The sequence below is a fragment of the Staurois parvus genome, unplaced genomic scaffold (assembly GCF_062004578.1).
Source record: "Staurois parvus isolate SC_StPar_1 unplaced genomic scaffold, SC_StPar_1.0 ptg000376l, whole genome shotgun sequence".
Classification (NCBI taxonomy): Eukaryota; Metazoa; Chordata; class Amphibia; order Anura; family Ranidae; genus Staurois; species Staurois parvus.
Window position 1 is genome coordinate 1,535,990 of NW_028318172.1, and position 12,474 is coordinate 1,548,463.

At 38.9% G+C, this 12,474-nt stretch overlaps 1 protein-coding gene across 1 annotated transcript in view; it reads left to right on the forward strand.

The window, feature by feature from the left end:
- EIF2B5 (eukaryotic translation initiation factor 2B subunit epsilon) overlaps positions 1-11,077 on the forward strand; it is a 46,386-nt gene extending 35,309 nt beyond the window's left edge. Inside the window, exons 10-16 of the mRNA XM_089685464.1 lie at positions 21-128; positions 2,073-2,180; positions 2,375-2,465; positions 5,308-5,431; positions 6,218-6,343; positions 8,472-8,582; positions 8,672-11,077. Coding sequence (XP_089541590.1) covers positions 21-128; positions 2,073-2,180; positions 2,375-2,465; positions 5,308-5,431; positions 6,218-6,343; positions 8,472-8,582; positions 8,672-8,731 — 728 coding nt within the window. The 3' untranslated portion in view covers positions 8,732-11,077. The remainder of the gene's footprint in view (positions 1-20; positions 129-2,072; positions 2,181-2,374; positions 2,466-5,307; positions 5,432-6,217; positions 6,344-8,471; positions 8,583-8,671) is intronic.
- Positions 11,078-12,474: the final 1,397 nt, after the last annotated feature.

Genomic DNA, 12,474 nt, shown 5'->3' on the forward strand with positions numbered 1-12,474 from the left:
TTAGTATGCTCTTTTCACAGTTTACAACAAGGAGGAGGTTGGACTGAAAGGAGAAGGCTATGTGTGGAAAACTTCAGACATACCTGATGACATAGAGGAGGAGGAGGCCTTGCAGAGAAGTCTGTGGGGTGAGTAAGAAGCGGCAATGGGGAAATGTACATTGAAGTATTAATACCCAATACTGTAGATGTGGTGCTGTGTGTAATTTGTCTGATAAATTAACAGATCATGCTTCCAATAACTGACTTTTCTTGATAGCTGCCTTCTCCATTGCTGCTTGTCCTAGACTGTCAGATCTTCAAAAGTTACAGCTGCCTTCTCCATTGCTGCTTGTCCTAGACTGTCAGGTCTTCAAAAGTTACCTTTCCAGTGCTATAGTTTTTGACAGAACAGAAGTGGTTGGCTTCTTTTTTCTTTGGGTCCAACTCATGGAATCCCACTTCCATTATGAGTCTTATCCCTGGCCAGTTGCTCAATCCTTCCATCTTTTGTAGAATTCTTTTTATTTTTTACCCAGTTATCCGTGAACTACAGCTTTTGCGCTTTCTCTTTTTTTTCCCCCACATCAAGCTTCTACTTTCATAGTACATCCCTTTTGTCATATCATATCTTCTGTTCCAGCCCTCACCAAGCTCCACAATTTACTCCTTTCTGTGGGTATCCACTACAAGTAGGAGAAAGCATTTGAACGCTGAACTGACACTGGAGAAAGATCCAGGATGGTGAATTAAAGCAGAATGAACCCTTAAACCCAAAATCAAACATTTATTATATACTGCTTCACCGTGCCCTGCGGGCCCAGGTCTTAGATACAGTTCCTACCCTCCAGACCCTATCTGGACCCTTATCGCGGGTACAGAACCCACTAAGTTGTTTTCTGCCCTGTACAGTGCTTTGTGCACCCCCACAGTCACCTGCATAGCCAAATCTCGTTTGGGCTCCTTTTCTCGTTTATCCCAGGTTATTGGATAGACTCACGCAATTATACATTATGCATAGAGAGTATCTTGCTCCACTCCGGGTCTCTAGATGCTGTGCCTTTTTCTATCTGCTATGGACCTGTCTGATGATATGTTCCTGTTGGACACAAATCATTAAGTTACTGCATGACTGGATGGGCTCTCCACTCCAATTAGACCTTAAACCCTGTATATCTGGCCTTCTTCCTGACCCAGACGCAAGCAAATTTTTAAAATATTTTTCTATGCAAAACTCTTTTCAGTGCCTGGAAGCCTGTAGTGCATCATTGGAGTCCAGGCTTTTCTCATTTACTTGCTGGCTGTGATTTGGCAGCATTGGAAGCACACAGTAGAGGTATACGTTTGAATTTGTACAATTGCACAGGCATCTGTAATTTTTGCATACTGTGGCTGCGCATTGTAAAAATTATCTTGAGGTATATTTAGGTTTGTGGCTTCTCTGATCTGCATTAAAATCTATTGTTAAATATATTTTTATATACATTTACCTTTTATCCGGCTCCCTGTTATTTCCTAGTTGTTGAGCTTTGCCCATTGATTTCATAATTTTTGCATATTTTGAAAACATTTTAACATTTTTAAAAGTGACCTGAAAATTTAAAGCTGAAACCTTGTTTTATTTATATGGATGTTCTTGAGTTCTATGTGCAAAATGGTGCTTATCTAGTTAGGATTCTCATTTCTTTGTTAACCTCTTCACGCCAAGTGTACGCAAATATGCCTTTCGCCAGCTGGGTTTTGACGCTGAGCGGCCGCATATTTGCATACCATTTGTAAACAAAAGTGCTGAGAGCTTGTGCCCTGCGACACGTGTCGGCGTCCCACTGAAAGGTCCCGATGTGATCGGGACCTTTCTGATCAAGTGACTGCCGTGACAGCCAATCACGGCGTCACATGACCCTAAGCCCTGCCTCCCGGCATCAGAAACCCCTTAAAGGGCGCCTCACCAGCGTGAAGGGATTAAATTGTTAGACCTTCAGTTATGCACCAGAATGGATGCAAGAAAGAGAGCACCAACACTTTAAGTTCACATTGTACCAAGCGCTTTTTGCATTTCCTCCTTGTATATCACCCTTTTCTTTCTAATCCTAGGTCTTACCATTACCAATGAAGAGGACAGTGATAGTGAAAGTGGAAAGAGCACAGCTTCAGAGCAAATAGACAGTCGACCAACTTCACCTCTTCTAGATGACATTAAAGGTAATGATTTATAGTGATGTATCAGGAACATATTACATTTAAGTGGGTTGCTGTCTCTGTTCCAGTGTTTAGTTCTACTAAATTGCCTATAAAGTGTTGGAAGAAAAGAGTTCCCTATTCACAAAAATAATAATTTAATGAAATGGTGCCCTCCTCTGCTTGATTCCTATTTCAAATTTTTTTTCTCAATTTAGTTTTTCAGAATGAGGTTTTGGGAACACTACAGAGGGGCGTAGAGGAGAACATCTCATGTGAAAATCTGCTCCTAGAAATCAACTCTCTCAAGTAAGTTGCAAAATGTATTAAAAGGAGAAATGTGGGGTTAGTAAAAAAAAAAACCAAACCTACAAACTTGCCTTCATGCTGACATACTCCCATGACACTGCAGCCATGCCATGCTAATTTTAAGATCTGACAGATCACGTGACCGCTAGTATGTAAGCTCTCAATCTGCACCCTGCTCGGCTCCTCTAGCACTCAACGGAGCAACAGGCTGGGGAGGGAGCAGGCATGGCTGGCTCCTGCTTTCATCCATGTGCTGAAGGCACAGCTAGCTATATTATCCAAATCCTTCCTGAACATGGCACAGCCCTGCTCTGTCAGCTGATAGTAGTATATTAGTTGACTCTCTCAGGAATATATTAATAATCATACTCCACAAAACTGAACTCTAGCCAAAAAACAGTTATTTGCAATTTTGACCAAGATTATTACATAATTTTCATTCTCCGTAACAAACAGGACGTTTTAACAGCACATATTGTAGTGGGATAATCGTTGCAGTGGAACTTTATTCAGAAAATAAAGTCTTGCTAGATCACTTCAGGCTGGCCCCATTTGCAGATATAGCTATGTAAAACATTAAAAATTAAGTGCCTATACAGTTTAAAATCCAGTAATACACTGTCTCACCCTGGTCTGCACATGCTCAGTTGCTCTCCATTTTTAGGTACTATGCTGAATTTGTAGAAGCAGATCTTATGACAGTCTAAAGCCTGTACACACGATGAGAATATTGGACAAATGATTGTCCTTTTTTTTTTTTTTTTTATTGCATGCTAGTCTCATATTAAAGTGAAGTGGTTATGAAAATTCTTGTACGACCGAAAGAAAATTTGGAAGTGGTGTAATGTATTTATATTGTATTTTTGGATAAAAAAACTCTACTAATTAAACAAAAATCATACGATCTGGTATCGTACGAGAAACATTTTCGTGCTTGTGCCTTCAGATAATTTCAGACGAGAACTGTGTACTAAAGATCAGATTTATCGTACAGTTGCTTCAAAAGCGGTATTTTTCATACAATTTTCTAATCGCGTGTACTAGGCTTAAAGACCAGTTCACACTGTCTTGCACCAAAATGTATAGAAAATGGATGTACATTTTCATCAATTTTAGTCAGGCGCCGACATCCGTTGGCATACATTTTTGATATCCGTTGACATGCATTTTAGCATGCGTTACAGCGTACTACACTTTCACAGGATACCCTGTGCATTGTGTTGACAGCCACTTACATCCGTTGCGCTAAAATGCATACATGTTGCGTTTTAGTGCAGTGCACGTCAACACAGTGTTTTATGGTGTGAATATCGCACATTGGAAGTTTTTTTTGTTTTTCAGCTGTCCTTCCGTTGATCTGTCTTTTACAACTGCGCAAAAATGCTGATTAACACACTGGCATGAATTGGCCCTAAAGATTATAGTAGAACTAAACTTAAATATTTAACAGTTTCAAAAAACGGTTACATTCCCAGTATGCCAGAAATGTAACTGTCACATTTGCTTGTGTTCTCAACCAACCTGTAAAACCATCAAAACACTGGCGTTATAACTGAAGACATGTGCAGCATCATGGCAGTTGCAGATTAAACAGAGGGCAGCTTCCTTGGCTGAAAAGGATAGGAGGATTTCACTGCTTTAACTGCTGTTCAGGGCTTCAACAAAATGGCAGCCTCCAGTAAGAGACTGGAGCAATGCTGGAGGCAATTTACAGCACACACTAATTTTGATAACATTCTTTAGCAAGGAACATACATTCCACATTAATAATTATGCTATTTTTTTTTATCAATCGTTATGAGTAAAGTTCTGCTTTAATATACCTTACACCATTACATTCTTTGTGCCATGCTCACCCTCTCTGCATCCTGCTGATTGACACAACAGTAGCTATAGAGGGCACCAGGAAGAGCGTACGTTGTATCTTGGAAACTGAGCTTTTAATTCTGGTTCAAACCTATGGGGTAAGACATGTTGAGAAATTATTTTGAGTAATTGGTTACAGACATAAGTCATGTGCTGTGGTTTTTATAATCATATGTGATTATGCTATATAGTAAATTAAGACACAATACAGTAATTCTAGGCAGAATTTTAAAAAAGCGTTTTAATGGAAAGCTGTCTTGAGAGAAATGTTTAGAATGCCATTGCTGATCTTCTGAGAATACTAGTTGCCTGGCTATAATACTGATAATCAGGCTTCAGTACTATGTCACTGGGGTTTATTTACTAAAGCTGGTTCACGCAGAATCTCGTGCACTTCTGCATGGAAACCAATCAGCTTCCAGGTTTCATTGCTAAAGCTTAATTGAACAACCTGAGGTTAGAAGCTGATTGGCTACCTGCTTTAGTAAATCTCCCCCACTGTCTTTAAACATAAGACGTGCAAGTGAAGCCAGAACTCCTGATATGGATACTTGTTTAAGTCAGTGATGAAATAAACAGTGATATCAAACGATTGTCATGGCAACCAGAAATTAAGCCTTTTCTAAAGCTGGTCAGAAATGACGACCTTGATATTTTTTGTGACAGATTTCAGACTGACTGTTTCTCAACAAATTTTATATATATTTAATACATATTTACACAACAATTCTCAAAATATAACCTCAAGATTGCAGGTCGTAATAGGCTCTGAAAAATCCCTATGGTTTCCGCTTTTCCTGCACAGAAAAACGTGCCAAAATTTACAGGCAATGTTTTTTTTTTGTAATGTGAATTAATAAAATGGATCAGGGTGATCTTAAAAAAGTGATAATAGCACTGATGTTTTGAAGTAGTTTATGAGGAATATAGGTACTCAAGAATGCAAATTTAACTTTTTCTATTTCAATCTATACAGACACGCCTACAACATCTCTCTTGTGGAAGTCATGCAAGTTTTATGCAAGGTGGTCTTAGAGTTCCCTTTGCAGCAGCTGAATGGAGTGCTTGATATCAATCCTTACTGCAGCACTCTGCTACCTGTGAGTGTTCCTCTCTTGTCCTGAGGACATTTCTTATTGTAGTAACTATTCAATCTGATTTTGACTGAAATGAAATGTTGTGGCTTCCCTGGTCTGTGAGGTTGGTGAAGATAAAGAAGTGAGGGGTAACCTTTCTGAGCCCATTCATAGTGAATATGTATGACCCTAGTGGCTAAATGGTTAGCATTTTCGCCTGGCAGTACTTGGCTCATTGGTTTGATTCCAAGCCACGGCACCTCCTGCCTGGAGTTTGCATGTTCTCCCTGTGCCTGAGTGGGTTTCCTCCGGGTACTCCAGTTTCCTCCCACACTCCAAATACATGCTGGTAGGTTAATTGGTTCCTGTCTAAATTGGCCCTAGTATGAGTATGAATGTAAGTTAGGGACCTTAGATTGTACGCTCCTTGAGGGTTATGGACTAATGTGAATGTACAATATATATGTAAAGCGCTGCATAAATTGACGGCGCTATACAAGTACCTGAAATAAATAAATGACCCTAAAAATGGACTACAAAATGGATGCATTTTTAAATTGCTGTGAAAATCGCACTTTTAAATTGCTCAGTGAAATCCAGTAGTCATTCAGTAAACAATCATTTGCTGGTTGGAGAAGGTTGCTATTTAATATAATGGCAAATGCATATAAAAGAAGAAAATGGGCCTTAAAACGTTTTCTGCTTTGTGATATAAGGAGTAGTTCACAAACCAGAATGCATTCATTTTACATTTTTACGTAGTGTTTATGGTTAAAAATATATGGATTAATCACTCTTCTGTTTCACTAGCTTCTGAAGAGATGGACTCCACTTTTCAAGAACTACATAAAGCGTGCTTCAGATCACTTGTGCTGTCTTGTAGCTATGGAAGAATTCTTTCTAGATCACGAGTCCCTTTGGGCAGCAATTGCAAAGGTAAAGTAAAAGGATGACTCTAGGAGTGACCTACACAGAGGTTTAAACAGTAAAGTATTATGTAGCTCTGTTAGTAAAATATTCGTCTCAAAGAGCCTATTCATATTGGAATTTCCTATTCAAATTAAAGCAGAACTAAACCCTCCTATCTTTTATAGCCAAGGAAGCTGCCATCTTAGCTTCTGTTTGATCTGCAGTTGCCACGGTGCTTCAGATGTGTTCATTTGTCACACCATCTTTTTGATATCTTGACCATTTGGTTGAAAGCACAAGGACGTGTGACAGTTATCATGCACGGTATGCCTTGAATGTAAGGTCTCGTTCACACCATACGTGCAAAAAAACTGACATGCAGATTTCACTTGCAGAGACATCGGTTTTCATGCGCGCTTCAATGAGTTTTATACACATTGCAGATTCCTGTGTTGTAAGGCAAAGACAAAGGTATCCTTCAATAGAGTTTCAAGCCATCTGTCAACAGAATCTGTCAAAAGGGTTCGTTCACACAATACGTACATAAAAACTGATAGGAAACCCGCACAGATTTCACCTATGTAGACAGGAGTTTACATCAGGTTTCATGCGTTTTTCAATTAATTATACACACTTTTCAGATTCCTGAGCAGAAAAATTCTGCATGTGATACTAGTGTTGTGGTGTGAACAGGGCACATAGAGAACAATTGATTTTATTGTGCCCTTGCAGAACGCGTGCAGAAAAACTGATGTCTCTGCACCATGGTGTGAACGAGCCCTGACTGTTTTGGGAAACAGTTAAATTGATGGATTTAGTTCTGATTTAACTAAATAAAGCCTTTGTGGAACTAAAGGGGTTAATACTCGCCTTTCCAATGGTCCCTCGCTGGCGCCAGCATCTACTCCTGTGTGCAAGTCTTCAGCCTTCTTCATTGGCCAGTACAGTATGATGTCAAAGAGGGCTGCCAGATGCCACATGTGCAGCTCTGTTTACAGTGCTAGAGAAGACCTCGAGCAGGCAGGGAGCGACATTTTATTGCAAAAGAGACATTGCATAGTATGGTACAAACTGTTTTCTGTTATCACTATCATTAGAACCAAAATACAAATGTTCCCACAATTCACATCGGTTTCCAAATATTTAATACTTTCATTTGCAAATCACAACACATTTAGTGATATTTCATGTGCTTTATATCAATATGCAATCTCCCAAAATGCTTTATAAGCAGGGTCATTTATGATTCTTAGAGCAAATTCGGCTTTTTCAGAGGGAATTTTTAAGGCATTCTCTGAATGTAACTGTTTTGGGAAATGCTTTAAGGCCATTTATTTCTATTTATAATTAAGAGATATTGATGAAAACATAAAATTGACTTCATTTATACACCCTTATGTTAGATTTTGTAACATAGCAAAACCTCAGTTTATTAAATCATACTAATTACCAATGGTAAAACCTCTCCATAGGATGCATGCCACACCACCAAATTCTCCTCCAATCAATTATCGTGAAACTGAAAGAGAATTAAATTTTGGAAACTATGACTAGGGGCCTCAGAGCGAAAGAAATGAGATGATACAATATTCCATGGCCTCTGTATATTAATCTCCTGCCATTATCCCAAATGTTCTCTTTAACCCCAACCACTGGATTGACCTAGTCCCTGGTTGTGTTGTGAGAGAAAGGAGGCTAGAATAGTGTTCACCCTTTTATCTTCTACTGTTCTCTCATCATTGCAGTACAGTATTTATATATATTTTAGATTTATACTTGCCAGATAATGATGCGTGTGTCCAAATGCAAAGTCAGTCTGGATGTTAGAAATAGTGTCCCAGCTTAAAACTCTGAAACAGTTCTGAACTTTGCCGGATTGATACAGTTGACTCTTTCCATCCAAGAGACCTGGCAGGCTGAAAACACTCAATTTGAAAATGCATACCTTCATAACAATTATTTATTGATATACTAGTAGGGTCACTGCCTCGTGAAGTGTCTGTGTTAACTCTTGAATCCGTTTTTGTCTCACTACAGTAAAGGAATGTTTTCTCTGCATCTACTGTATATGTACTATTTGTGCTAATGCTGGATTTTTGTCTAGTACCTGAACTGTTGTGTATTGTAAGCGTATTTATTTATTATTCCACCATAGGTTTTAATGGGATTTTACCAGCAGGATGTACTAGCAGAAGAGATGATTCTCCGTTGGTTTTCACAATCAGACATAACGGATAAGGGACGACAACTGCGTAAGAAGCAAGCGGTAAGTGTTTTTTATGCATTTCTGTTTTAATTTCTTTCCATCTTAGTCTGTATTGGTTTTTGAGCCATATAAATTATTCATTCATACAGCTGCAGAAGTTTATACAGTGGTTGGAAGAAGCTGAGGAGGAATCATCAGATGATGAGTGATAAGGACATTTGTCTTGCCTGACTACAGAACCCTATGCCAGATGGTACCTGTGGATCTTCTGCTTCAGTTCCAGCACACACAAGCCTGTGTTCCCAGGGTGGCTTTATTGACTTTCTATTCAGAGTCTAAATGGCACTGAAAGAATTACCTCTTTTTGGTGCCATAAAATATTTACACATTGCCCTCCCCAGATGGGTACATGATCTTGGGGTTATTTGGCAAAAGCAAACCACCAAATTTCTTGTGTGTAAATATTCATGGATGGGAAATATAAAGTGGTATGTAAAATATTGTACTTTATTTGTACTGATGCAATGGGCATTGTTGGTTTTAAAACATTTTTTCTACAAACAATATTTATTACATACCATATATTTCCCACTTATGTAGCAGAATGTTTAATAAAGGTGATTGGTTGCCTTTTAATAGTTATGAATGACCAAGGATCCATGGCAATTTGTTCATAGTTTGCTACATGACCATGTATGCTGTTACCCATATATAAGACTGAAAGCTTGCATGTTTGAGTGCAAATATTTATTTCAGGGAACAAATAAAGTCTATATGGATTTTGTCTGCGTGTGCACTTATTGAGTAAAAGTATACCATGGAGTTTTTGTTGGTAACAATATGAAGAATGGTACACTAAATTATTGTGCATCTGTAATTGTTGCTATATATATCATGACATGTAGTGCTGAGTGATAACAAAGTATTATGTCTTACTTATATTGCTCAGAGCAAAAAGAATTTTACATTACATTTTAAGTAATATATAATAAGTTGCGAAGTGTTTATCACATATTATGTTCCCTTCCCAGAGTACCTTGAGGATTGTGTGTGCTTATGTGTAAGGGCAACAGATTTTGATTTAAACACCAGCCCAAAGCTGATAGTGCAGCAAAACAAATTTACAGCGAACACAATAGCAGCCACCCATGGAAATATTAGCTGGAAAAATAGTTGGCAAGAGGATGTCTGCTGTTGCAGACTGTATATAAATTAATTTGCTTTTAGATGTAACTGTCTACATCAATTGGCCATCACCTTGTCCCTTTTTAAATGAGTTTAAAAAAGTTTAAGGTACAGCTATAGACATATCTCAACAACTATAAATGTATATTCCAGCTGAAATGGAAAAGCCATTTTACCAAAACAATTTTTCTTGCCTCTCTTAGTCAATGAAGATTATATGCTTGGTGCTCTCTCCCCATTCAGAAATGGTGCTGGCAGTGGGAAAGTCTATCCATCAACCTACATGTTATTTCAGGAGAAATAGAAGGCAGTGGAATAAAAATAAATTTTCGATGCTTTCTTGCACCTTATGCAGTTTGGGAATGTTTGATTGGCTGATACTAGCCACAACTCTTGGGAGTCGGCAAGTAGCAGGATGCACGAAGTGCTGTTGAATGGGGTTTGTGGCTGATAGACAAGTTAGCTTGTCTGTCAGCTGTTAGGGCTGATTCACACTAGTAATTGCATGGGAACACTCTGTGTGTTCTTGTGCGATTCACATGCGGCTCAGTGTGGTGTGATTTGAGCCCATTCCAAATTAAATGAAAAATCACTCTGCACCGCACCAATAGTGGTGCACGCACTACTTTTGGAAACGCACTGCAACCATTTTGCATGGTACTTCTCTACCATGTGATCCAGTGCAGGCAAACGCACAGCCTTTGCGACCTGCACTTGGGTAACTTAACATTGACACCTGCTGCTGATCACAACTGCAGTGCGCTTTAAACGCGATGCTGGAGACACACACTGAACACAGGTATCCCGAATCACGTTCTGATGTGAACAGTGCCTCACAATGGTATTGCTCATGTCTCTTCCCTGTGTTGGAAAAGCGCTCTGTAGTCCTTGCAAACAGAACTGATGGGAGGCTGATAACACATCATGATTTTTGACACGGGGTCAGAAAACATTGTTTAGCTAGCAAAGGAAGTGACACAAAGGAGAATGGTCTGGCAGCATCAACAGGTAATTTCTGTTGTATGCAGGGAGAGTAGAACAAACAAAACATATAGACAAGGCTTTTAATGGTGCTTAACAGATACATTTAAATTTTTTGCCTAAAATTTTACTTTAATGAACTGGACATAAACATCGCAAGGGCTTTGTTTCAGGTGTTGGTAACTAGTGATGCACAGATATATGAGCCGCCGAAAATAGGGTTATCAGCGTTTTGCCAATAATGATGATTGACTTCAATGCAAAATCATGTCCCATTGACTTCAATGCAAAAATGCCTCCTATTTAAGTTTTTTTTAATTTTATATATACGTATTTTATTTTCTGTCCAATTTTTGTGTGTTCCTTTCAATAAAAGTTGTTTTACGTTACTGAATTGTATTTTTTTTATTTAAATTCACGATATTAATTAAAAAGTCGAATATAATACAATTATATATAGAAAATATATATTTTTTTAAAACTTTCCATTTCGGTTTCAGTTTTTGGCCAAGTGCATCCTGAATTTTCGGTTTTGGTTCAGTATTTTCATTTCGGTGCAGCACTATTGGTAACATTTAAGAACACCTCAGTCTTTAAAGTGGAAGGAAAGGCTTGTTTCAATTAACTCCATGCAATCAGTTACACCATACTGTTACCCTGATATGTGGAAAAGATGTTTCTTTAGTGAAATTAGATTTACTGTTTACACCTCTTCATCATTCCTGCAAGCCAAAGCAAGGCTTGGAGGATGGGAGCTGCTGAATCATATTCCCATTGGAGTTCTCACAATGCACAAGCATTCTCATTCATGAAAAACATACGGCATTACTGATGGTACAGGGCCAGGTGGGATGGGGGTGGAGCCGTGCTGTGATTCTTAAACAGGCATCAGCAAAGGTTCCAGGAAGTGCCTGTGAGTAGCCATGTTCGGCTGCACAGGCACACCATTGTCGGTTGCTGAATGTCCAGATTAGACTAATGTATCTAAACAGACAATCAGCAATTGCAATAATGCAGAATATAAAAAGTTTACTTATTATACAAACTAACCAATGGCAGATTTTCATTTTAGACCAGAATTCCACTTTAAGGCCTAGTACGCACGGGCTGAATGTTGGGTTGCATCAGCCGGTACAATAAAAACCGGCCGACATTCGGTCCATTTTTACGGCGGCCAGGCTGACAGACGTCAGCTCTTTGGCTTGCTTCTGTCGAAGGGGCATGATCAAAAAAAGGTCTGCCGATCGGCTCCCGATCAGCGGTCTCAGCCAATTGCTGAATCGAGTGTAAAGGAGAGCTGACCATCTCCCTGTCAGAACACAATAGCTCAGCTGGGGAGAATTGTTAGTACAGCGGCTCCTCCAGAGCTCTGCAGCCCCCTGGGTTGAGTGAAAAAAACTGCTAGTGTGTACCAGGCTTAAACATTTGAAGAATCCAGCAGTATTTTCACATTCTGCAGCAAGTGATTATACCCTCCAATCTGACAGTTAAAGGGAAATTGCACTGTACTTCCAGTGATCTCATATTGTACATTTTACCTTTTAAAGTGGCATTAAACCGAAAACCAAAAATTTAATATATTGCCGTTTGCCAATCTTTAGAGGTAGTGGATGCATTAGTTTCCCTTTTTTTTTTTTTTTTTATTTTCCCCCATCTGTTTTCACCTAGTGTTTTAGCCAGTAACACCTAAATTTAGATACCATTCTGGATGAAGGAGTAACGGTGAAACACAGCTCTAGACAGTAGCATTATCAGTCTGGGGAAGGGTAGTGTTAGATGCACTAGC